The sequence below is a fragment of the Perissodus microlepis genome, chromosome 5 (genome assembly GCF_051167445.1).
Source record: "Perissodus microlepis isolate ML-2025 ecotype Zambia chromosome 5, ASM5116744v1, whole genome shotgun sequence".
Classification (NCBI taxonomy): Eukaryota; Metazoa; Chordata; class Actinopteri; order Cichliformes; family Cichlidae; genus Perissodus; species Perissodus microlepis.
In genome coordinates this window covers 5,394,321-5,421,900 of record NC_140465.1, presented here as the reverse complement: position 1 = coordinate 5,421,900, position 27,580 = coordinate 5,394,321, and the positions used below count along the sequence as shown (strand labels likewise).

At 40.9% G+C, this 27,580-nt stretch overlaps 2 protein-coding genes across 3 annotated transcripts in view; one reads left to right on the top strand and one right to left on the bottom strand.

Moving 5' to 3' along the window:
• Nucleotides 1–5,697, top strand: part of wnt4 (wingless-type MMTV integration site family, member 4) — a 28,461-nt gene extending 22,764 nt beyond the window's left edge. Inside the window, exons 3-6 of the mRNA XM_084927487.1 lie at nucleotides 1,554–1,707; nucleotides 2,045–2,176; nucleotides 2,489–2,631; nucleotides 3,715–5,697. Of these exons, the coding sequence (XP_084783613.1) occupies nucleotides 1,554–1,707; nucleotides 2,045–2,176; nucleotides 2,489–2,631; nucleotides 3,715–4,185 (900 nt within the window). The 3' untranslated portion in view covers nucleotides 4,186–5,697. The remainder of the gene's footprint in view (nucleotides 1–1,553; nucleotides 1,708–2,044; nucleotides 2,177–2,488; nucleotides 2,632–3,714) is intronic.
• A 9,092-nt stretch (nucleotides 5,698–14,789) lies between these two features.
• On the bottom strand, nucleotides 14,790–27,077 carry cdc42 (cell division cycle 42). 2 transcript variants are annotated; one of them, XM_084927490.1, is made up of 6 exons: nucleotides 26,968–27,077; nucleotides 22,170–22,310; nucleotides 21,664–21,736; nucleotides 21,330–21,439; nucleotides 20,755–20,952; nucleotides 14,790–16,730 (listed from the first exon to the last, which is right to left on the bottom strand). In XM_084927490.1, the coding sequence occupies exons 2-6, from the start codon at nucleotides 22,272–22,274 to the stop codon at nucleotides 16,641–16,643; spliced, it is 576 nt and encodes a 191-aa protein (XP_084783616.1). In that variant the 5' UTR covers nucleotides 22,275–22,310; nucleotides 26,968–27,077; the 3' UTR covers nucleotides 14,790–16,640. The 2 variants fall into 2 exon arrangements, with proteins under 2 accessions (XP_084783616.1, XP_084783617.1); XM_084927491.1 differs by lacking the exon at nucleotides 14,790–16,730 and adding an exon at nucleotides 17,786–19,502.
• Nucleotides 27,078–27,580: the final 503 nt, after the last annotated feature.

Sequence of the window (27,580 nt, the reverse complement as noted above, 5' to 3'; positions counted from 1 at the left end):
ATTTATGGCATTTGGTTTACTGCTTTTTCAGGTATTTTAAACAGATATGTGGTGATATTATTTGTTCCAGCCAGTTGTAGCTGTTGTTTTGCCCTCCTCTGTTCCATATCCAGTTAAGCTTTGCTGATTTCTATGCATTGCCTGCCATGAAAAAAAAGGTTTTTCGTGGTAAGCCATCTTGATTGTTTACATTCGGTATTGTGAGTCTTGGACACTCCAAGCCGTGCACACTGAGCGGTTACCTGTGGTCTGTCCTGCCTCACTAACAACATATAGGCTCCATTTCCAAAATTAAATCCAAGAGGTCATCCAAAACAAAACTGAATACATTTACAAAACTACATATAGAAGTTTACATATGTTAAAGAAAACCATATGGGTAACAATATGGACAAAATTTTGCCATGATCGTTGGAACTCATAGGCTCATGGAAATTAGAGGTAGTAAAGTTAGCATGTTGATATGTCTCACTAACTACTGGTTGCATTGCCACTGATTTTTACACTGACATTCCTGACTCCTATTGACTCAGGTGATCCCCAGACATTTCCTGTAGTGCCACCAGTAATCCCAAACGTTCCATTATCCAGCGAAATATCTCCACATCTACTGGATATATTGGGACATAATTTTCTACAGACATTCCCGGGTCCCAGACATGACTTTGCTGATCCCCTGACTTTTCCTCTGGCGCCACCTTAAAGTTGACATTTGTGGTTTGGGGTGAAATTTTCTTGACAAGTTTCAGATTGGTTACAATGACATTTGCCCTTCAGGAAAATTTACAATGGAATTTAATTCTGATGATCCTCTTACTTGTCATGAGGCCCCTCCATCAGGTCAAATTTAATTTGTCTTGTATTTTGGTTTCTGACAGAATACAGGTATTACATAACTACTAGCATACAGACAACCCAAATTATTAGAGCACATGCAGCATAGGTGTTATAATGCTAATACTGAGAGTTTGAGCATATAAGCATCATGAAGTGCCGAAACAGGTAGTAACAATAGACCGTATTTAAAAGATGAAAGTAACCGTGATGATGTTGTCTATCGTTTTTTGAGGATCTGTTCTGAAGCACTCATATTTTTGCCCATGTTGGTTTTAGACTTAGAAATGATTATATAAACAGATGAGAGGGTGGGGAGCTAATTCATTAGCTAGAGGAGCAAGTCTGGGTTGAATACTACATCCATGAAGTGTACAAATGGACCTGCTTATCAGTGTAAGTGACAAACTAATTAAATGCTGATGGGGAAGCTTCTTGGATAGGTGGAAAAACACAGCAAACTGTATTATTTTCCAGATAATTCCATTACGAATGCTCTAAAAGACTCAAGAGCACCAACAAAATCGACAAGTTCAACCCAGTGACTCATTTTAGCTAACGTGAGCCCTAAAAGACAAATATCCCCTCCGGCTGCCTTTGTTGTCACACCTCTCAAAGTAGCCATGCCACTAATTTTAAGCTTAGATCAGAACAGTGAAAACTTTTTAGCTGCATGCTCTTCGTTTGTGGGTGACGCAGCTCCTGTGTGTCCACTACAGGTTCAGATCTGTAAGCGGAGCGTGGAGGTGATGGATGCGGTGCGTCGTGGAGCCCAGCTGGCTATAGATGAGTGTCAGTTTCAGTTTCGCAACCGTCGATGGAACTGCTCCACACTGGAGTCGATGCCTGTGTTTGGGAAAGTGGTCACGCAAGGTAAGATCATCCACCGCAGCGATTCCAGAAGACACTTTAATGGCAGACAACACTAAAGCTGGTCTATAATGCTAAAACAGGTTTATCTGTTCTGCATTTACAAAAGTGCAACATAAATAACTCATCATGTTTTATATACTGTGAAATGTTTGAGCTTGTTTCCATTTATATTGGCTCCAGCGTATTAATGTCTGGGCCCAATTCTTCAGATTTTAACACACTTTTGTGTGTCTACACACACACATACACTTTATCTGATCATTCAGAAGTACAAGCTCTTTTCATTTGCATAATTACACAATGTGACTGTGTGCTTGTGTTTATGCTTGTGTGTTAGGCACCCGTGAAGCAGCCTTTGTGTATGCCATCTCAGCAGCCAGTGTGGCGTTTGCGGTCACGAGGGCCTGCAGCAGCGGGGAGCTGGAAAAATGTGGTTGTGACCACAATGTACATGGAGTCAGTCCAGAGGGTAGGTCTCACTCACTCTTTCACACAAACACACACTCAGAAAAGGAAACACAAGGGCCAACTGATCCTGTACAGTTTAATGCAGAAATAAGACTATATAATATGAAAATTGTTTTCCAAGCAGACATAACTGTCAGACTGTTAATGATGACATTTTAAAGCCACCCCACACACATTTCCACATTAAATTATAAGTTTATAAAGAATAAAACCTGACTGAAAAATAGCTTGTGGTATAGTATCAGTGCAACATTTAAAAGCTGGAGGCCTTACAATGACCGTTTCTTGTCTCTGTATTAATATCCTTTATTAGGGTTCCAGTGGTCAGGCTGCAGCGATAACATTGCATATGGAGTGGCCTTCTCTCAGTCCTTTGTCGATGTGAGGGAGAGGAGTAAAGGCCAGTCCTCCAGTCGGGCTCTCATGAACCTGCACAACAACGAGGCCGGCAGAAAGGTAATCCACTGCTGTTGATAAAGAGCCGTGGCTTATGTTCAAATTATTTGAAACAATCAAGTCATTCAAGATAACAAAAAAAAAGCTTGAAGAAAAGCTTGAAACCTTGAATTTATTTACAGAAGATCCAAGGTCAACTCTCAAGTAGATGAGAAGCCTCAAGTTATAAGAGACATTCCCAAGTCAAGTCTCCAGCCATTCAAAGGATCATTTTAAAAAGTAGTTTTTACCTTTTGTAGGGGTTTGATGTCCATTACAGTCAAATCTTAAGTCATTTGAGACAAGTCCATCTAGGTCAGGTTTTAACTTCTTGAGAATAAGTTTAAATTGAGTGTTAAGTCACCAGTGACAGGTCCAAGGTGTAACTGGACACACATGTAAGACAAGTCACAAGTTTTTTTTAGTTGAAAGGTTTTTAGTCCTTCAGTTAAAAAAAAAACTAGTCAGGATTATATTCGTTAAAAACAGGCTTAAGCCAAGTTGTGATCAAGTTATTTAAGACAAGTCCAAGTGTCACACCATATGTGACAAGTCAATGTCAATTCTCAAGTCAGCCTAGAAAGTCAAACCCAGAGTTCTCAAATCGTGTCCCAAGTTCTTTAAGGCAAGTTTAATGTTGTTGTTGATGTTAGTAGTCTAGTCCAGCCATTCGAGAAAAGTCCAAGTGAGCATAACCAAATAGAAAGTTAAGCCCCAAATTATAAGAGATAAACCCTTGAATCAAGTCTCTAGTAATTCGATTTGCCCTTTTGTAGGGTGGCACTGCATTAATTTACAGTCAAGTTTCTTTGAAAAGAAACATCAAGTCTGGTCTTTAGTCATTTAACGTAAGTCCAAATTAAATATGAAGTTACTGAAGAGAGATCTAAAAAAATGTGAGAAAACTAAAAGACAACACAAATTATTTGAGACAAATGCAAAGTCAGGTATCAAGTCATTTAATAGAAATACGAGTCAAAGCTCCATTTTTGTTTTAGGTGTTACTGAGAGCAAATTCAGCATTATAGAAACAGATGTTGGCATCCAGATCTGCTGCTTTTAAAGCTGTTTCAGCAAACCAAATGTTCTTTGGAATCCTTGCAGGCCATCCTGTCTCACATGCGTGTGGAGTGCAAATGCCACGGCGTCTCAGGCTCCTGTGAGGTGAAGACCTGCTGGAAAGCCATGCCACCATTTCGCAAGGTGGGCAACATCATCAAGGAGAAGTTTGACGGCGCTACCGAGGTAGAGCAGCGGAAGGTGGGCACAACCAAAGTCCTTGTTCCTCGCAATTCCCAGTTCAAACCTCACACGGATGAAGACCTGGTCTACCTGGAACCAAGTCCAGATTTTTGCGATTACGATCCACGCACGCCAGGGATGCTGGGCACGGTGGGTCGCCAGTGTAACCGAACATCCAAGGCCATCGACGGCTGTGAGCTGATGTGCTGCGGCCGTGGCTTCCAGACACAGGAGGTGGAGGTAGTGGACAGGTGCAGCTGTAAGTTCCACTGGTGCTGTTACGTCAAATGCAAACAGTGCCGTAAAATGGTGGAGATTCACACGTGCCGGTGATGGAGGCGGAGGCACAGAGGGAACTGCTGATAGACAAAAAATGCCCCGTACTCCTGATCGGCTAAAGAAAAGAGGGAGTAGGGAGGACTTGTTTAGTTCCTTCATCTCCTTTAACCATCCCAGCCTCCTACTGCTATTCAACAGACACAGACTGATTGCCTGAGAGGTCAAAGGTCATCCGATCCTTTATTTTTTTTTGCCACCTTAGTGGACATCAGTAGATTAGGCATGGGATTTCCTATAAAGCTACAGTCTGTTTGTTTCTTCTCAAGTAGAGAGCATCTTTCAGTTCCTGATTCGCTCCCTCACAGTCATATTTAGTTTGTCATTGATCCTTATTTTTGTAATGTTTAACTTATTTGTTGAGAGTTTTGCTGAGGGGGTTGACAGGGGCAGTTATAGAAGGACTACAGACAAACCGACGAGTGGAGATTATCATGGACAAACTAGACAAACGGCTAGGCAGTTTGGGGTTTTGGGGGTTGTGTTAAGGAGGAGGGTTGTTGGCCGTCAGCCCTTGTTGCTGCTGCTGCTTCAGGGACTCACTTGGAGACAAAAATGGAGACTGCGAGTCTGTCACAGGACAGGCTAAAACAACAAAGAGGAACACTTTGTGATTTGCTTTCTGAGTATACATGGCTGCACTGAGGCTCATTTGCCTCTGAGTCGCTTATTTTGCCCTCCGCAACACCCTGATGCTGCTCTACTCACTCATCCACTGTCTTCCTACCGACAAGAGGACGATGACGGACGGACGAAAGCCACTGTCAGCTGTGTCCTGTTTTTTCAGTAGGCAGGTGATGGGCGTCGGTCAAACAAAACACTCACACCTGCATTCACCCACAGCTGCTAGCCACAAACATACACCAGACAGCTTCCATGAAAAACACTTTCTACGTCAGCTTTGGCGCATGTCCTTAGCATCACCCTGTGTGCTCGTTTGGGAATCGATGCGGGTTCTGACCTTCTGCTGCACGCTGTCATCTGCCAAATGCTAGTCAGCTTAATGCAAACAACATACAGTCAAGTTAACACACAGCGACATGCATGCATCTCCAAACAGACATAATGTAAATACACATTCAGACATACAAAGAAAGGGGTCTGCCAGAGGGTTGCCGAGCATGTTCATCACACATGATGACTGAAGCACTTTCTCTCCAAGCGCACATAGAGCCCTCGCCCTACAGCAACAAACACAAAATCACACGACCAAGTGTTCCCTGTTCCTTTCCTAACACGCACACACACACACACTACACACACAGTTTCTCATGCCACTTTCAGGACTCTACTGTCATCTTGTACCACCATCATAAAGCCAAGCTTTCCTATAATAACTTGCTATCATCATAGAGACATACTGTAGCTCTGTAAAGACTTATACACTGAAGACTATACTGCCTATGAATGTATGTTAATAATGAATATATGCTGTGTCAAAAAAAAGGCTTTTGTCGCTTTTTGTTATAAAACACGTGTGTGTGTGTGTGTGTGTGTGTGTGTGTGTGTGTGTGTGTGTGTGTGTGTGTGCGTGTGTATAGGTCGAGAGAGAGGCAGATATAATAGACAAGAAGATGGAAAGTAAAAGTGCAGAGTCTCCACCACCAACTCCAAACACACACACACAGAGCTCTGCTGACAGACATACACATATTTCAATAAAATCACCCATTTCCCGTGTCTTTCAGCTGCATTATTATGTGGCCACAGTTTGCACTGTGCAGTATTTTGTGTGCGTGCGTGCGTGTGTGTGTATGAGTGTGTGAGCAGTACACCCCGAGATGTTTTCGTGCACCCCTGACACCTATAAACACAGTTTATGCACCATATATCAGCGCTTATGCTACACCAACCCAGGATGTATTTCCTGCAGCGTGGGGAAGGCAGTTTTGGGAAGAACCGGAGCGACTGCTCAGATTTCAAAGCCCGTCTGATTGGGTTTGGGCTGAAGAAGGAGCACAAGCAGGAACACCAGGCTAGAACAGGGATTATAGTGAAATGCAGACCACATGGCATATGCTTTTTTTTCCTCCTTCTATCTCTATCAGTATCATGCTACCCCCCTGCACCCTTCCAGCTCTGGCTTGCTTGCTCGTTCGTCTCCAATATCGTTGACTTAACACTGGACCCAGTCAGCGCTCCACTCTGCGGAAAACGTAACCACTCTCAGATCTGTCCTTCATTAAGCCACTGTGATGGCCCACATGAGGTGGGTGGTGGTGGCCACACTGATTGCAAAAGTCTGCAACCAAATTTGTGTGTGTGTGTGTGTGTGTGTGTGTGTGTGTGTGCACGCACGCTGAGATAGTGACATGTATTGTACAGCGAGCCAGCCAGAGAAGGCTAATGCTTCTTGTGTTCTTCTGTGGTTGTGGCTGAGACAAGAGGCTGACAGTGGGGGTTTTACCACTTAATCTGTGTACACTAGAGAGTCTGTCAGAATCAAAATGCAACAAATCTGGATTTATGAGCACCGAAACATAAATGTTTAAGCTAATCATAGCTGACATATTAGACTAATACCTAGCATACCATCCACACAAACGTTTAACAGGCCATAACCAACCTCCCCAAACAAAAAGAGGCACTCACTATCGAATACACACACCTTTCATAGACATGCAACGAGGTGATAGACGTGCATTCGTCCACTGAATGACTGAACCCCTCATCATGTCTCTCCGGACCTTCAGCTTATCGGTTCCCCTTGCACTTGCGCTAGTTTGTGTGCCAGAGGAGGAAAATAGTGGTGCATCCTGCAGCTTGGATATTGACATTACAATTGTTTTTATTGCACAAAAGGACAACAGTTCAATGGTAAAGTGCAAACTGCGTCCACAACAGAATCAACAGAATCAACCGCATTATGCTGCTGACACATCTTCGGTGCCTGCTAACGCTAAGCTAGCCAAGAACCCAGAGTGATGTTAAAGCCGTTGTGTTCTGTGTAGTATGTGTAATACATTACTTTTTTTGAGTAATGGCCCCAACACTGATCACAAGGGGAAATACCTCTAACACGCTAAATCTGAATCATTAAGTTCTTATCAATTCCCGTCCCTAGTGAGTAGGCCATAAACTGTATGGGCGGAATGAACAGTGACACCTATCAGCTAAGCATCAGACTACTAAAATACCAGAATTTTACTCACCAAAAGTGAAGTGCAGCTCTCTTGAACAAGCCTTGTACCACTTGTACCACACAGCATTTCACCACAAAGTGAAGAAATCCAGTTCACTGTGCCAAATCAATGGAGGCGAGGCCTAACTACAGCTCCACACCTCTCAGTCAAAGTGGTCATGTACCCAGTTATATTAAAAAGTAATTTTCCATGTTTTTTTCTGAAATGTACCACCAGATTTTGATCTATGTGGAGAGAGTCTGAGTGGTGAAAGCCTAATTTTTCAACATGACATTCAGGCACAGCCCCAGTATTCTGATTTTGGACACATTAGAGTCCTTTGGTCTTGGCCTTGTAATTACATGTTAATGTTTTTATCACTACTGCTCCTAGTAGATGCAGGCACGTGTAAAACTAAAGAAAACAATATCAAACTATCATTGTTATTTTTGCAGTGGATTATGAGGACAATGTGGGCTATCCGCTCACTTAAATACCAAAATCCAAACTGTAATTAAATTATCCATCTTACACATGAGACAAAGAGAGTGAGAGGAAGAAAGAGACATGAGCCACACCGACATATTATCAAATCAAATCAACCAAGCCTCCTGCTTATTAATTCATAAAGATTGCTGTGAAATTGTAGCTTCATATGTCAGATACTTTTCAAGATATATATTTTCTTGGAAAATAATCTGTCTACCTATCTTCAGGCTATTTAAAGAAATTACAAGAAAGCTTGCCTACGAGAGTTCAGGCTGTGTTGAAGAATAAAGATGATCACACCAAAAACTGACTTTCAAGCTTGTTACAGTTGTACAAACTCTGTTTTTTCACATATACTGTATTTCCACGTTTCAATAAATCGCTGCACTCATTTCCCATTTTTCATGCAAAACATAAAGAAGTAAGGGTTGGTGCAAGACTTTTGCACCCTACTATAGATACCAAAATGACCATTGCTATGGGTATAAAGTTGTGATTCCCTAAACAATATTCTCAGGTGTAGTGTTTTGGGGGGTTGGTTCTTTTCATTTACTGCAAAAGTGAAGTTTTGTGATTTCAAATGCATTATTAAGAACGACTTTCGTCAAAAAAAGTCAAAAACATTACAGAATATCAGGTAAGGAATTGTTCTGAGGCTGCTCTGTGGGATCAAATCAGCTGGATAGTGAACAAAGTTTCCTCACTTATGGAACCAAGCCTGGGAATTCTGAATTAGCTCTGGCTCTCTGCAGACACGGTGTTAGCATGATTAAAAGACATGTTTGGGGAGCTCTATCGAGTTAAATTTGGAATATATTCATGTATTCATCCCAATGCATTTCCTTTCCAACACTTCATCCCTCAGACAGCTCCATTTACCACTCAGCTACCTACGCACGTTAAAGGTTAAAGCCCGTTAAAAGTTTGCTGTCTTTCTCCATCAGTCTGTGTTGTGAGCGTGCAAAGGGTTAACTCTGCAGGTTGGCTGGATATTAATGCCAGTCGCTCAGAGAACCCAGGAGAAGGCTGGCTTTAGCCCAGGGCCCAGCCCTCCCAGGCCTCTCTCAAACTCCCAGATCTCTTCAGCATACTTCTCATATTAAAAGAAAACAAGTTACACAAATGAGACAGATGGTTCTTGTTTATGATGACAGTTGCAGTTCTTTCTCCTCCTGCTCTCCTCCCCTCATCTTCCCTCTCGGCTTTCCTCTTAGTGTCTCCAGTGTTTTTTGCTGTGAAACGGTCGCGTTGTGCAACACAAGAAGAGCGTTTGTTAAAACCATGCTGGTGGCCACTGAGACACCAGCATCAGTGTTTTACATCTGACACTTCACATTAAAAATGTGTGTGCTGTATTCTACCTGCCTTACACTGCTTGGGAGTCCAGATCAAGTCAATCGAATGGTAGAAAATCCTGGATCTCCCGTAATGTTTTCCATGAAATATGCTCTCAGCATCTCACTGGGGATTTTATAATGAAAGTCCTGGAAACCACATAAACCACTAAGACCTATAACTTCTGGTCTGTGGTATGACAGCCCAGTCTCATGTTAGTTCATGAAATATGACATTTATATAATTTAATGCACAGCTCCACGTTGGGGGGAAAAAACAAACACAGCATATCAGCACACAGACCTGCACGGTGGGGGAGGGGTCATAACTTCGGCTTGTTTTGCAACCACAGGATCTGGGCACCTTGCAGTCACTGAGTCAACCATGAGCTCCTCGATAGGCCATGTGTCTGACAGCTGAAGGTTTGTTTAAATTGGATCATGGAACAGGACGATAATCCCAAACAAATCAGCAATCAGACGTTTTCTAGTGAAACCAGGCTGAATTTAAAGGCCTCAAAAGACAGATGGAGAGGGGTGTAGACTGAAACAAATGCTTTTGTTTTATTACTTATCCATGACTACACAGACATCCGTACCACATACTTAATGTGTGTCGCATCCTCTCAGAGCTTAGAAGTGAGGGTGTATTCAACATGAGGTGCCAGGAAAACTAGATAGTAATAATAATTTTTAAAAAAACGGCGATAAACAATCTAAATAAAATTCTGTGACTGAATATTTTGTTGTAAATACTTTTTTGAAGCTTGATTAGCAATCCAGGTTCTACACATCTAGTTTTTAATAGTGCTATTCAACATAAAAACGTAATGCAGGGTAAGAAAAACCAAGTGCGACCAAGGGTTTTGGACTTGCGCTGAGGCATTTATAGTGAAATATAACATGGCCTATTTCTCACATGCAAAAATTATTTAGATCGTAGTAAAATTCCAAACAGCGAGTTAAGATCTTTCAGATTACAATTCATCCCAGAGCGGACCGATCAGATAAGGAAACATCAGAGAGAGGAGGAGTGAAACAGCTTCTCCCCCACAGAGATGGTGGATCAGACTGTTGATGGGGGCTTTAGCTGCCACAGCTTCATCTCTGGATGCTGGTATGGAGGATCACTGAGTCTACTCCTGCACACATACTTTATGTGTAGTTATAGCCACATGTCTGTCATCAGCTTAACTGCAAAGAACTTTCCCTTAACACCTGGACACTGAATACACATATTCCCAAAACCAAAGCTGCCTGTGTATGCGGGCGAAAGAGGTTAGAGTGTGTGTGTGCGTTACATGTATCTATTAACTAACAGCAACCCACCGTGTCAAAATAATCCTTGCGGTGACCAGTGGTAGCCTCACCTGATGGCTGCCTGGCTGTCAGACACGTATTCCACTCACACAGGGCGCCTACGAATTTTAAAGACCTTTTAAAAACTTCTATAATTCTAATTGAGGACCAAACAAACACAGTGACAGTGAAAATATACTCGTTTCAAGTAAATGTGTTGATGTCCATGTCCAAATGAACAGAAAGGTAAAATGAAAGTGCTGTATTTAGACGGTGACGTACTTTGCATAGCTTTTCCTCTGTACGCAGCCGCAGTGAATTTCAAATCAAATAGTCAAGATGTGACTGAGGACTCCAGCTTTGATTTAAGGAGTTTAAAAGTATTGCATTAACCTTTATACACAGTGTCCCAGCCTCACGATTAATTGGACCATTGACAGACAAGCAATGGTCCAATTACTCCTAATACAGTATTCATTATATTCCATGACAAATAGAAGATAGAAGATCAGGACTTAATTCCAAGTGTTAAACTTGGATTTGGTAGCTGTTTCGTAGTCCAAAGAGATGTTAACGAAAGTGAAGGAGACCATCATTAGGCTCAAAGAAAAGAGACATTAACAAGAAAGAAATGAAAAACTTTAGAAGTGTCCACATCAACAATGTGGTACATTCTTAAAAAACAAACAGGAAATCTGCTGGCCAACTCAGCCAGTCCTAACGGCTCCGGAAGACAGCATAAGATTACTTTGTTGGTTCTTGTTTAAGAAAATCTCAACATCTAACTATGATCTACTGATCATACAAGGACAGTCTTAAGGAAGTCGACATAACAGTATCAAAGTTTACGATCAAGAGATGCGTTCATGAATGGAAAGGGGGGGGGTTACAAATATCACTAGTTACACTCAAGAGCAGGAAGGCCAGGTGAGACTTTACCAGAAAATATCTCAAAGAGCCTGCAGAGCTCAAGAAACAAACAGATCTTTGGACAGATACTTTGCCTAAAAAAAAGTCAAAACATCCACCTGGCCAGCCCTGGGGAAAAAACTGTGAGCGATCGATAGAAAGAATAAATTTGTACCTGAGTGTAAGAGAAAACTTAACTCTGTCACATTGGTTAACTGTTTTTGAATCACCTTATGAGACACTAACTGCATTGTTTTTCTTGGACTGTGATTCCAGAGTACCAATCATTCAGTTTGGGAAGCAGCAATGATTCCTAGCTGCATGAATGGTAACACCATGAGTCATGGATTAGCTGGTTGTCTTTTGGTCTTTACCCAAAGCTGAAGTTAAGCACATTGATTTACTAATAAACTTACTGCCACACCAGCCTATCTGCCAATCACCTGCATCACTCTGCCCCTACTGATGAACAAGAGATAGTTCAATGAATGAAAACTTCTTCTTCATCCTTTAGCAGATCCCTGTCATATTTAAGCAATTTCTCTCAGACAGTCCTACAACGTTCCCTAAAATGCACTGTGCTATAAGGAGGGAAGTTCAGTGTAAGTGGGGTCAAAAACAACTGCACAGTGATTTTTCTAGGTGTGGCCAAGCGCTCCCAATGCTGGGTAACTGTAAGCTGCATCAGTTAGTGTCTGGCACCGAGCAAGGATGACAATCTCTTCATCCAGTACAAACAGCTTTTCGATGGAATAAACCCAAGTGCTCAGGGCCACTTCCCCCACATGATTTATAACATGGCTGGCATAAAAATAAAGACCCCACACTCTCCACCCTCAGTTTTCTCCCAGCTTCCCCCTTCTACCTGCTGGAGAGCAATTAAACCAAACCTGCACCTCTACACCCCAGCCAACATCCACATAAAAAAAACACATTGTGTTCTGTGTGTTGGAAGCGACTCCGGACACTGAAACAACACAAACTGTCAAGCGTTCAGTACTGTGTCCTGTGGCTTCAGCCAGCACTGGAGAGTTATTTCCATGCGCACACACACACATCGCCCACACATGCCCTCGTACTGTATACAGCTGAGATGTCAGAACGGTGATTTACCGCTTAGCTCCGATAAACTGCTAAAATCCTCAGCGTGCTTTTCATCACAAATCAGTATCTGTGCAGATCATCATAAAATCGTCTCATAAAAATGGGTGCAGCACATGCAGCTGAAGGCCAGCGCTGCGTGTGTTTTTATGTGTGCTGGTGTGGTGAGCGGTTATTACATCCCGGCCTCGGCCTGCACGTCCCAGGCTCGGCAGGGATCGGACAACTGCTTGGAACAAAACGTTTACTCATTTGTCAAATGCAATGAAGACCGGTGGAGGCCAGGTGGCGTCTCTCAGCATATGTGTGTGGATGCAGAGGGCTGAGGAGCATCTGCGTGTGTGTCTGCATGAATATTTCAGCAGAGAGGAATGCCCTTCGTTCAGCCCGTGTGATAATTAATGGCTGTCAGCGTCTCTTTAGCGGAAGAAGGCGCTGACAGACAGCACTCCAGAAACTCAGGGAATGTGTGAACGCCTCACAGGGGTGGATGAGGGTGAATAGGGGATCCACGGGTGAGGGGTGGTGGGGGCTGCTGCGTAACATCCATCCCAACTGTCTGTGGCAGATGATCCAGGTCATGAAACTTGGGAGATTACCCTCATTTGCTGTCATTTGAGGAATTTTGGGACATCTGTGCAAGCTGTATGAAAACAATACCGATCACTCAACACCATCTGAGATCAGCACACGGCTGGATCCTGCGTGAGTGTGCGTGTGATGGAAGGCGAGTGATTCATTTGATAGGAAATAAAAGATCACATTCGAGAAATAGCAACGTTCAAACTATGTTTTAATCATCTTTAAAATATGGCACTGGCTGGCTAGATGACGTTTTGAAGGACATGGGTGATCTGTCAAAGGAGCTTGAAAAGAAAGGGACTGGATTTCTGTAAGTTTCATGACAACATCTCACCTGTCATCCAAGAAACTTCTACAATCAAATGGTGGAGTTTCATGTCTTTAAACCCTTAAGAGGGATGTTGTCCCACTATGTCTCTCTCTGTGTTTATACACCACTCTGCAATTATTAGTTATTAATCTCTGTCTCTCTTCCACAGTGTGTCTTTTATCATGTCTTCCTCCCCCCACACCCAACCAATTGCTGCAGAGGCTGCCCCTTCTTGAGCCTGCTTCTGTTGGTGGTTTCTTCCAGTTAAACAGGAGTTTTTCTTTCCCACTGTTGCCAAGTGCTTTCTCATAGGAGGTCGTCCGATTGTTGGAGTTTCCTCTTTAGGTCTTTACAATATAAATAATACATTTAATAATACATTTAATAATAATAATAATATCATGAATCCAGATGCTCCATCTCCAATTTCCCCAATGAGGGTTGTATCCTTCTAAATAACTTTGAGGTGACTGTTATTGAGATTTGGTGCTATGTGAACAAAAGCACGGCTGTTTTCCTTTAGATTTTTATATAATCTGAATTATTCAGAAGTTGCCCTCTACTGGCCATTAAAATGAATGGAAGTTTTACTTGTGGCTACAGCTATCTTTTTATATAGTCTATGGATAATTCTAATGCCCACAAGCAAGGTAACGTCACAAGGTGTTAGTCACTGTGGTTTAATGGGGATGCTTGGTTTGTAGAAAAGAAACAAAAAAGGCTCCAATTAATATATGTTATCTTACAAAAGGAAAAAATCCTACCTAGTCAAGTTGGTTTGTTGATCTCTCTTTGAGGCTGAGCCTCTGGATCGAGTCACTAGAGTAACAGTGCACTTTCATTTTGAAAAGAATGAAAATCTGGCTAGACAGTTTAACTATGATCAGTATTTTAATTACTGGCCAAGTATTACAGAATAGCTTAATCAAAGTTGGCATGCTGGGAATCCTCCAAATATACAAGGGGCTATACTTTACTACCATGTAAGGTAAGACTTATGTAATGAGATGAATACTGTATGTAATGGAGACAACTTACATTTTCCCCCTCAATTTAAGAGCATCACCAATGATACATAGTAAAAAAAAACGGGCCACGAGTCCATGAGTAGGAAAATGGTTTCGTCTCTCATCAGGATAACATGGTAACATGCTAAGTGAAGTAGTTTTCAGCAGGTAAACACACACCTTCCCAATGTACGGACCTCTAAACTAAAATATTCTGACAATGCAATCCTGAAAATCTGTTCAAACCTGTCAACATAATTAATATTTTTTGTAATGATGCTTTAGGTTTTTGTAATGGAAAAAAAACCAAAACATTTCAGTGAACTTTTGTGGGCGTTTTGCAACATTTTCATTTATCAGCTTCAAATGAAGGATATAGACGATGGAGATGTGATTAGACAGCTCCACCTGCTGGCTGGAAAAACAAAGAACAGCAAGTGCAAAGTGGTAAAGGCAATTAAGGTATAAGTTTAATATTTTTGAAAAGAATGCATATACAAAGAACAAAGACTTTAGACAAAGCATTTGGTTTTGCACCAAAACAACAACAGGTTATAATAATAATTTTACTGACTTGGGCTGGACGTCGACCCAACTCTAAGCCACCAGTAAAGAAAAACAAGAACCAACCAATCACAAATAATCATTACCAAACAGTCTCGCTGCCATTGGAGGTTTTTATTCAGCTAAACCAATCAGAGGTTTACTTGGTATAAACTGGCGGGTGAGAGTTCAGATGAGTTCCGACCCCTAAAATGTAAAAGGAGTGAAAGTAACCTTTTTATTCATATATATATATATATATATATATATACACACATACATACACATATACATATATATATATATATATATATATATATATATATATATATATATATATATATACACACATACATACACATATACATATACATATATATATATATATATATATATATATATATATATATATATATATATATATATATATATGAATGAAATAATAATAATAAAAAAAATAAAAATAAAAAAAAACCAACAACACACAAACAGAAATGATAAAGAAAAACAGATTTTGGTAAAAACACCTGGAGCCTACATGAACATTGTGTGCCAGCTTACATTATAATTACATCTGTTAAACCTATCATTTAGAACAGAGACCAAGGCCGAGCTACATGCAGCACCGTACAGTGTGAACGGGTACAACAGGCCTCACACCTCTGCCTGGATATGACGCACTACAGGAAGGCACCAAATTCTGACCTGGCACAGAAATCTGGTGAAAATTCACATTTGCTCATCTGTTGTCTGGCCAATAAGCATTCGTCATTTAACACAGTTGTCTCTGCTATGCCCGTTCTCAGTGTACGGTGATGACAATGTGAAAACAGTATTCTACTTGGTCCCTGGCAACGCATGAAGAACAACCGCTTGTTCTGCTAACACTGTTTAAGTTCCCTCCATCTAAAAGGCCAATTCCTGTGGTCGACTATGAGACCCATTACTAATGAATGCCTTTAGCTTTTCAAGTGATTTCCACACTCTAAAAAGACTGCTACTCTGTACTGTGGAGGTAAGGCTTGATGGAGCCTTGACTGAATTACCGAGCTGTGTCAAACCCCCACGGTGTCCTAGTGGTTAAGAGCGCGTCTACTTGGAACATCGAGTAAATATCTCAGACTGTTTGAGGGATAAAGGAGGTGTTGGCAAACAAAATCAACAACACTACTCTGTTAGCATCTCTTGTGGTAGTGCTGAGTGAGAACATAGAGGGGGGCTGAGCAATGAGCGTGCTCGTCAACTGAGGCGACGGGAACAGCAGCATGAGCAGCTGCTAATTAAGCAGCTGGGAGGGGCTGGGGCTGGGCTTATGTCCACGAAACCCTTACATTGGCTGAAGACGACTACACGGCTGGACAGCTAGAACTCGATTAGGCCACAACACTGACTGAACTAATGAAATCAGCTATCCAAAGCTCGACAGAGGGATTTCTACTTGTGAGTATGCTTGGTATCTGGATCCCTGTCTGAGCCCTCACTGGCTTCTTGGCCATGTAACGTTCATGTTTTATCCCGAACTCAGACGCAGGGGTGAAGCTTGGTTGTTATTATTGCAGAGAATTATCTGAAACTTGGTAGGCTGTTTTCTTCCTAGTCTTCCACAAGGAAAACAATGCTGTCAAGCAGCCTTAGCAGAGCAAGGGAGGGGGGTTTGGGAGAGGCAGGGATGTATGTATTTAAAGATGTGTGTATTTCTGTGTGTGTGTGTATGCATGAGTGAAGGGGGTGTGTGCTTTGGAAAGGTAGGAGCCTCTCATAGCAGCACACATTTGCGTTTCTTCTTGGGCTCTGGGGGCTCCAATGCAGCCAATATCGCCTCATCAAACACATTCTTTAGTCCTTTCTGTGAACAAAAACATACAAACAGAATGAGGGAGCAGCGCAAACACACACACACACACACACACACACACACACACACAGACAGATTTAAAAGAAACAAAAAAAAGATCTTGCAACAAAAGGCAGAAATGGCTTCAACTTGGGGGGGGAACAGTGAAAAATCAAAATACACTGAAGGTAATTCAGAGGGGTTTCATAAGAAAGAGGGGAAGCTGGTGGGAATGCAAAGAAAAAGATAAAACAACAACATAAAATTTCCAAGTAGGATCTGCAATGAACAAGTCAGGAGACTGTCATGTAGTGTTTCCCACAGAATCAGACAAATGACACAGGAGGTGCACCCGTGCTTTTTAAAATAATAGCACACATTCTCTGTGACAATAATACGCAAATATTGCTGCCTCTACATTAAACTCCTTAAAGCACATCTTTTAAGTAGAATAAAGTCTACTTTGACCAGCTGCAGTCCAGCATAGTTTAGTTGGAGTTTATCTGACTGCGGAACCAAACAATTGCATTACAGAATTTATATTATTAGTCTACATGCTTAGCAGTGACTAAATCGATCACACTGTAAATAAAAAATAAGTTACACACTATACTTAGTTAGCCATCAGCATCCCTGGAGTACCCTCCCAAGTAAAGTCTGTGTGTGGGAAACGATGTCTTGTAGTGCTTCAGTTGTGTAAGCCAGATCAGGGATTAAGTGTCAACAACACAAATCACATGCATGTCTGAAAAGTGCAGCTGACCTGAGACAGCTGAAATCAAAGGCAAGTCAAACAAGCAAGTGGAGGAAAAACAGGACATAACCCTTGATATTACAACGGCAAACAAGAACTTTTTCTTGACTTCACTGGTTCATATTCCAAACACATGACCACAATCAAGCACTTGCCGAGCGCAAGAGGGAAACCTTTGTATTAACCCGAGCAGAACTGCTTACGTCATGAGCTCAGTCATGTGAGGTAACCAGAGCTGCACTGCGTTGCCTATCTCAGCTGACCAAACTACTAAATTCTTCTGACACGGCACTGAAAAAAGACGGAAGCCAGATGAGCGCAAGTTAAGTTGCCCTTTATTAATTCAGTTCACAAGTCATTTCACACAATTATAGCTTGTATTATTATATAGACTTCTAATACAACACAATCTGTACCACAGGTAATGGCACACTGATGTTATATGTAGAGAAAGCGAAATAAGTCACTAAACACGGCTTGCAAGTATCATCAAGTGTGGCTTAGCTATAAAATAGATCAATGAGAGTACCATGACACCAGCACATAGCAATGTCTGCTGAGGTCAGACACTCCCATAGGTGACTTGAGCAGTTAAAAGCCCTGCGTGAGAAACCACAGTCACACTTCAGATTCTGATAAATTAAACATAACTGTAGAAGTATAAAAAATACTTTAGCATTAGAAATGGAAGCTCTGTTGAGTGTAAGCTCAATCTCAGCCTGTAAAGCCACCACCTTCACACCGACTACTACTCGCACAGAGCAGAGAGAAGAGTCGAGGACCATCCCAAACAAAGGATGTATCCTTCTAGACACTAGCCACCTATTGTTAGACACAGGTCTTGTTAATAAGCTAAACTCAAGACATTTTCACACACGAACCTTTCAGACGGTGTCACAATGAACCAGCTTTACCGACCCGGCTGTTTCAACACAGTGTGTGAATGACTGTCAATGTACACAGCTGCTGCTCTTGCTGTGCTATTTATTCACATTTTATTATTGTATGATTTTAATATTGGTGTTAGGCTTATTTCTGCTTTCTCTTTAATATGAAATTACAAACAAACAATGTGGAAAGTAAAACAGATGACCTGTAGCACTCTCACATAGAGAGTGGAAAGTTGTCTGCAGACTGTGTCAACAGCCTACAGACAGCAGTGAGTAAACAGCACTGCACAGATGTGTGAGTTCTTACAGTTTGTATTTTCTAGCTAGTTTTGCTCTATTCTTTTTCCATTTGTATTTTAAAAAGGAAAGAAGACTGCTGGTGCTACTACATTCAGCACCCTAACATTATGTGTCTGGAGCACTATAAACTACAGAAAGTGACACGTTTAAAAAAATGTGGTCACTGACTGCGATCAATTTTCAGTGGCTCTTAAATACACACACAATAATGTTTAATCTCATCTTTTAGAATGAGTTCAATTCAGAGGCGTGGTGGCGTTTAAGTCCATGTTAGAATGAAGGAGGTATCTGTGTGCAGAATTTATCCTTCCAGAAAGGACAACTGTGTTTGACTGTCCAGAGTTCATGTGTGAAAACAGTTTAAGACACAGAGTGGTCCAAGAATTAGGATGTGAAATGATGCGGGTGGTAACACTAATCCAGAAGAAAAATATGAAGATATGATGCCGAGTAAACCAAATTAGAAAAGGCAACAAGTATTTTTAAGTGCAGAAAGGCCTCTGGTTAGTTTAACAAGCCACAGAACAAAGATGAGAAATGCAATCTTAATGCAGAGTAGAGCAGCAGTGTGAGTATCAAACTGGTGGATCTGTTAATAGATGGCTGAGATTGAGACAGATGAGAGTTTTAAGCAGCAAATGCAGAGAGAGAGAGAGAAAATGGGAAGGAGGAGAGAAGTGGAGTAAGGGAATGAAAAACGGATAAACAGCAATGACAGGAAGAAGACATGAGCGATGTGGCACAGAAAGTTTAAAATAAACAACATTTCCTCTTTCTTTGCGTCTCAGGCGGCTCTAGGGCAGCTAGGATAGCTTCGTCAAAAACATTCTTCAGCCCTCGCTATGACGACAGGAAGAGAGGGAAGAGAACAAGAGTGCAATTAGCAGAGCAAACACAGAGAGAGACCAAAGAAGAGGAGGAGAAGAAGAGGAACATGGCAGAGTGAGGAGGAAGGTTTCATAGCATAAAGACGAGGAGTGCCGTGCAGCCGTGTCAACACTGAATGAAGACAAGGAAGTTGTTTAGCAGGGGGCTGAAAGTGAGCTGGGGACCTGGGTGTTGAGATCCCCAACAGGAAACAGGAAATGACATCACCAGCTATGCAACTTTTGTGCCAGTGAGATAGGGGGGAGTAGAGGAAGGAAGGAGCAGAGCAGGGAGGTGGGGGCACCCCAGCTTTATCAACACTATTGTTCAGAATCAGAGATCCAAGTCACCTGCTCTCCTCTGAGTCATGCTTACTGTGCTTCAGTTTCTAACAGTTATGCATCAACGCCAACGCAAACAAACTCGGGACATAACTGAGCAGGTAAAGCCTTTAAAGGCACTGACTGATTTAGTCAACACAAGCACTCAATAATACAACATTAAATCTACCACAGAGAAGTCAAACGCTCCTAAATTTGACATGAAGCCCACTGTCTACCTTTGGTCCTCTTTAGAAACAGTGCAAAAAAACCAAACAAACAAACAACTAACTAGCAGCAGGTTTGCCTTCATAAACTAGAAATATTTTACTTTGCCATTTAGTCAAAATGCTGACACAATAATGTGTTTGTGCCTGTTCTATTACTGCAAACACCATCAGCTGATCCCAGGAGCGATTGCTGGTCCATGATGTGGTGTAAAGCCCACAGGCTTTAACAAGCACATATACTGGAGAGGTTTGCAAAACATGAACTCTCTCCTTCCTACGCTTTAATCGCTTTAGGTCTGCTCACCCAGAATCCTAAACTCTAACATTTAGTGCATTTGCTTATAATCCACCTCACTGTTAAGAAAAGTTGGCTAATCTACCATGTGACTATGCTCAAGACCAGTGCAGCTGAATAAGTAACAGTTTACCTAAATGAAGGTCTGCTTACTGTAGCAAGGATCATTTCCAACTAGCAACATCAGTGAACCCACAAGTTACATCAATTACCAAGATCAAACCAGCATGCAGAACAAACATGCACAGGACAGTGGGGGTACAGGCATGTTCCTCTTTCCTCCACTTTCTTAGTTCTTGCCACTGAAGTATCCATCATACTCGTCTCTGAGAGTGTGTGTGTGTGACTGTAAATCTTTTATATCCGAGTATATACAGTACCTGTGTGAGGGCTGAGCACTCCACATATTTCACAGCCTTGAGATCTCTTGCCAGCTTCTCGGCTGTCTCCGGAGTAATGGGCTTTTGCTTATTCTTAGCCAGCTTCTCTATAGTGGAGGGATCATCTCGCAAGTCGATCTGAGTCCCAACTAGAAGGAAGGGCGTCTTTGGACAGTGGTGGGTGATCTCGGGAACCCACTAAATGGACAAATACAAGAGTCAGCATAATACCACACATGTGCGGAATACCGGGGGGTTTTCTTATTAAACAAAATTAGGAAAATGTTAATTTTATTTTAGAAATTTGAAGAGAGCCCTTTATTTTAACCCTTTTTTAAGGCATTTGCATCCTCAGACGAGCACTGCATTTTTAACCAAGTTCCCTTCCCTCTGACTTTTTGTACCAAACGGCTAATTAGTACTGTACCTGCCAGTAAAATTTGAGCAACCTATAATTCATCATTTTTACAAAATAAACAATATGCAGTATATATTACACAGTATGAAACAAACTGTTACAACATGTTCATTTTTACACTAACAGAAAAAACCCAAAATGAACAGGTCACACTTACCTTTTCTTTGACATTTTCAAAGGAGGATGGGGACACAACAGAGAAACAGACGAGGAAGACATCTGTCTGGGGATAACTCAGAGGTCGTAACCTGTCGTAATCTTCCTGACCTGGAGAAGCCACACAAAAATTATATTTAACTCTAATTGTTTGGTCGGCACGTAAGCCAACAGAGGCTGAGCAACAAAAACAGAAAGCACAACTCTGACTGAAAGAAAACATCACACAAACTCTACATTTACTAAAGCTCCCCTGTGGCTGCAGTGTGAAGACAGACAAGCTGCTTCTGAAAGCATGATTCCTACTTTATAATAGAAAGTGAAATGTAACATACCTGCTGTATCAAACAAGCCCAGAGTGTAGGGCTCACCTCCAATCATTACAGTTACAGCATAGTTATCAAACACCTGCAACACACAGACCAAAATCAGCTCAGCCACTCATAACGCAATAGAACTAAAGATACAGTTATAGACACATTTATTTACACTACAAAGCTGAGAAATAATATATTCAAATTGCTCGTCTATTACTCTTATTCAACATCCTTCAAATAAACCATATTCCAGCAGGTTCTTTGACCTGATTGTGTGTTTGTAAAGCTGCATACAGAACACAACTTTGATCACGTACTTAGTGGTCAAGGCCAATTAGTCAACAATAGCAAACATCCTGTTCAGACCTCTGCAGGATAAACGGAAACATGCAAACAGCATTGTATGTACTCAAACTTCTTCTGTAAATTGTGCAACAAGCAAATATAAACTCACGTGCGTGTGGTTCGCTGAACATGTGGTAACTAAAACATTTAAAATCTAATGTAGAGATTGACGCACTTACCGTAGGTACATATTCAGAGGGAAACTTGTTTGTGGTGTAAGAGATGAGCAGGCAGGTTTTACCCACGGCACCATCACCAACTACAACACACTTAATGGTCTGCATAGCTGTGTGTTACAGTCTTTGCTACTCATTCAAGATCTGGAAAAGAAAAGAGGCACATTTAATAATTTACTTTTTGGCTGACCAACTTTCATAGACATACCACAGATAAATTTTAAAATATCATCTTTGATCATTATTATTTTACTCTACATTATACATGTGGACTTCTGATAGGAGCATTTTGTTTGAGGTGAGCTCATATTAGGAGAAAAACGCATGGACCAAGGACTAGCCATTTTTTTGTAAGCTGAGTACCAGATGGCATTTTTCATTATTTGTAAAAGACAAAATGTTGGTTAAGAACTTTTTACCTAAACTCTGACTACAAATCGTGATTTACTTGCCACAGGAAGTGAAAACCAGTAACCTCCACTAACTACGGGAATTAAACTGGAAAGGCTCCAATGAGCTTTTTACAGTTAATGGACTGAGGGTCAGTACAGCTTAACAACTGGACACAGCACAGGCCTGCTTCACACAAATGAAGGAAGGAAACATGAAAGGAAATTTGGGGAAAAAGGGAAAACATCAGCTGGCGCAGTCTCTCTTCCCCATATGGCCCAAGAAACAGATCAGACTCAAAAACACTAATGGTGGCTTCATGATCTTATTTTATTTGTTTTAATTTGTTATACAAAATTAGAAACTAAAACATCAAACATGAATGTAGTGTAGATGTGAACACAACTCCAAGAGTAAAGCTAACCTACAAAGTTCTTTCTGACTGTTATCACAGGAAAAGCTCAAATTGCACAAATAAAAGAAACAACAAATCTGTTCTATTCAGTTGTGATAGTGAGCCAGTAGGAACACCACCAAGGCTCTACATACACTGACGTGTTTTATTGTTGAAACCAACACACATATTAACATGTCAGAACATCCATATTAGAGGATGCACACGGGCTCATTATATATATGTTATTAAGCTAATGTATTTGCACTACTTTTCTTCCAGCTTAGTGTGAATTCTTCACTTGTTGCCATTATGGCCATTCTAATTTGCATTTTCCTCCACTCTCAGTTTCACTTTGTTTGCACCCACTAACACACTAAGAGTGGAGCAGACAGTGCACATAAAAATGAGGACAGGAAGACTCGACTAGGAAACAATTTGTTATGTAACTTTAAGTGAAATAAAAACTTACCAACAAGTGATTTATGAAAAGGAACCAGACTAAGCCAACAAAGAAAATTAATTGATGGGGCTGACGCTTTGCTGTTATGCTAACTGAGTCACTGACAGGCATATAGGAGGTTGGTGCACTCCTGATATATTAGGCTATCGTAGATATATAATATCAAGTTCTACATAGGGATGGGAATCTCAACCAAAATAACTATTCAATATTCATTGACTGTCATTTGATGGTTCTTCAACAATCATCATCCACCTCAAACCACTTCTAAATGACTATGTATAGCTTTAACTACAGCTTTTGCTTCACTTCATCTGCTCGTCTTTTTTGCTTTTATTTCTAAAGCTGTCTGTCTTTCCATGTTTCTTGGTAAGTAATGTATAATGTCACAGCACTACTTTCTTGGTCTGACAACATTGTTCAGTGTGTGCCTGATTTTAGAGACAACGCACTGTATGTAGTACACAAGCAACACTATTCCCCCATTTCTCCTCTGTAAGTTACAGTCTGTCAGTGCTAAGCCACTGCAGAGCTCTGCAGCACAGTGTGGGGGTGGGGATGTCATTGAGAGAAGCATGAGGGACAAAACTGCAGGCACCAAACGCTACAGTGTTTAACACAGAAACAGAACCTGCTAAAACAGGTGCCCAACTAACAGCCCAAATATCTTCAACATACCACTCCTTTTCAAAAAAGGCTTTTACATTAGACCTGTAAGTTTTTTTTCCCTGTCATCATCAGTGCAATGCCTGCTACAGATTTATGTGATTTCTACCACTATGCCACTGCATATGTCTAATGCATATGTCATTGTTTAAAATGCCTTGTAAGTCTTTAATGATTTATTCCAGCAATTAGAGCACAATCACATGAAGTTATCCACTTCTAATAATGAACATTTCTAAACCAAAAATCATTTCCCCACACGTGTACCATTTTCTGAGCACAAGTCAAATCTCCCCTTATTAACAAAAACCTCATCACAAAATACAGCATGTTTCTATCCAGTATGTTGTTATAATACAACAATGTTTAACACAATTACAGCTGTTAAACATCTAATTGAATGGAGCTGTACGTGCTAATGGAGCTTACCCATTACCGCAAGTGCATCATATGAGCAGCTAGCATTACCGGAAACTGAACAATGGGCGCTTCCGGCTGGAAATTTTCCAGGTGTGATGCAATACAGGGCAGTTCTTTTAGGAGGGATTTTATAAAATAATGTGAATAATGTGAACTTTAACATGTAAAAACAAAAAAATTGACCATACGTACATTGCCTGAAAATACTGAATTGTAATGCTGAACTATAAATGCTTGTCTGTTCATGTGAATTTGTTAATGTTATGATAACTGTTTCATGTGTGTCACAATGCTACACAGCAGTTTTCTCAGTATAAACAAAAATTGGTGCCACCAAAAAGAGTCTGGCCTTTCAAAGTAAAATCACCAGGACACAAGACTAAAAAACAGAGACTAAGTTGGCTTTGATTTTTTTCAAGTTTAAATCATTTTGTAAAAACACATACCCTACAATAATAACAGGAAAATGCACAGACTTGTAAGTAAGGTCAAACAGACTCTTTGCCTTAAATGCATCCAGATGAATCAAGATTACCTGGACTGTCACCCCTGGTCTGCTTTGAGCCAGGAAGCACTCTTACTGAACAAGTAAATAGTCAGACATGCAAAACTTGATTAATCAGAGTACATATGTTATCAAGGTTGACCCCAAAAAATCAATATATAAAGCAACTGCATTATGCCTCATCTTGATCCTAAAAGTGAAGACACTCCATTTGGCTGGGATTACACTCCTGCATAGATGTACGTGCAAACTGCTGCAGACACCATGGACAAGTAGCAGGCGCTATCTGATCATGTTCTAGTCCACTTAGAGTACACACTACTGGTTTATCAACAAACTGACAGATTTCTGTCTCCGAAAACCAAGAACACTGTTATTACAGATGTTGGCAGATGAATCAAGCATAACACTAATCGACAACATTCCAACGCACATCATCAAGGAGAACTGTGCCTTAGGACCAAGTCAACTAATTACTGACTAAGAGAAAGCGCCACTGTCTTCAGCAATTCTTTGGTTGGTGAATGCATGGTCAATTTCACAGTACAATGAACACCGTGACATCCATGAAACACAGTAGTGTATGAACACAAGTATTTTACTGTGTGTCCCATCAATCTGAATAAAAATCTCAACTCATCTTGTAAAAGTAAAAAATATAAATCTAAGTGTAACAATGTAGTAAGCCAACGGCAATGGGCACCAAAGGATGACTGCAGCTGCATTAATGCCGCCAGACTTAATCCTCACATTTGTGTTTGTAGGCCAGCCAGCACTAACTGCAAGCCCTGCTTAAATACTAATAGCGAAAGCGGCTCAACTGAGCCTGATGACAGTTTCCAAATATTTAGCTGCCATACTGAAATGGACTCTGTATAATTTGCGATTTTGTATGCTCGGGTCAGCTAATCCTCTGAGCAGTGTGGATTTATTTTAAAGCAGACACTTATGTCATCTACATGATCAAATATCAGTGCATTTAAACACAAACCGGTAATGATCGTTACGTTGGAGGCATTTCCTTAAGGATTGGTCATAACTTCCTTCTAATTTCCACTGATACATGTACGTACTTCCGCACGTTGGGGGGAAGAATGTAACCCTCTGATTCTTGACAAAAACAGACCTCAATCATGTGTATTTTTGATCTGACATCACCGACCCGAAATCTCAAACTAGACTTTGTCTTCCGTTGGTACACTGAGTTTATAACATGTTTAGCTACGCAGCCGCGAGTGGTGTGCCAAGCTGTTAGGATCAGCATGTAAATATCCTATTATGGAACATTTTACCTCACACTTGAGAGATAACTACCACTTAAAGATCTGTTAGCTTGGTAGCATTAGCCATATATTTCGGCCACATCCTCGGCCTCAGTCTGGCCTAATTTCCTGCCCGCTGTTAAAACGATGAACTTACAACTGATCCCCTATTTTTACAGGGTCAGTGTTATGAATCTTTTCCTTAGTACCCAGACATTACGCTTTCCATCTATACGATGGGACTATGCTGTCTACAAAATCATAACTTAACCAAACTCTTGTTATGCTCGTTTATTCTGTTTGTTAACCCACTTACCGCGTACCGTAACTAGTCAATTCTTAGGTTCGTCACCAACTTATCTTAATAACAAAGAGGTGTTTTATTTTATCATTACAACACCAGAACCACCAATAAAAAAAACTTGCATATGCTTTATGAGTAACTCCAGGAGCTCGATTTACACACCGGTCTAACGATAGACACCCTGCCTGTTTCGCTAGCTAACTACTGTCCTCCCCTTAGCTTGCGAGCTAACGAGCTGTGCTAAGCTTAGCGGATGCTGTTGCTGAATGAGACTGATAAACTGCTGATTACAATCCGTGTTAGGAATACATATTATACAGTAAAGTGACAAGAGTTAGACCTAAACATTAGCCAAAAGAATATATAGTAATAAGAAACGAGTAAAAAATTTCCATACCGTATTCTCTATTTGTGTCTTTACGCCGGGCGTTGGCAGCTCCGCGCTAGGGGTTTCCCAGTCAACAGAACAGGGACACGTTGAGTTGCGTAGCGACTCACTACGTAATTACGTTAATCAATTTGCCTACATTAAGGCTCATTTTCTGAGGCCAAAAGCTAAAATGGTATTATTGTTTAAACCAAGTAGTGTGTGGTTCCAGTAAATTAATAACCTGATTTTATAACTTTTCAACATAACATTCAAGATCAACATTCACAGCATCTGTGCCGTTTGCTAATCAGACCAGTAGATACAGCATTTACTGTACAAAGTACATTGTCTAATTTGTTTCAATTTATATTCTCCCTGCATTTAGTAAAATAAAAAAGCTATAGACGACTTACAAAACGTACATATACATTTAGTCTGCACTTATAATTTGGGCATGCACCCAAGTTCTGCCCTCCTAATTTTCTTTGTAGCAGTTCTGCTTTCATACTATGTACAGCATAGAAAAGTTACATAAGGCAGCACATGTTCATTTTCTGTATTTCACACACAATAACGCCTGCACTTACAAGACAGACGTATTAAATGCAACTGCGCCGTTGTACTGCATTTGACCTATATA

Coding starts and splice junctions, on each gene's coding strand:
- cdc42 (XM_084927490.1), bottom strand. CDS start 22,274: ATGCAGACCATTAAGTGTGTTGTAGTTGGTGATGGTGCCGTGGGTAAA. Junction 21,737..22,169: donor CCTCTGAATATGTACCTACG/GTAAGTGCGTCA, acceptor TGTGTGTTGCAG/GTGTTTGATAACTATGCTGT. Junction 20,953..21,329: donor TTGAAAATGTCAAAGAAAAG/GTAAGTGTGACC, acceptor TTGTCCATTTAG/TGGGTTCCCGAGATCACCCA.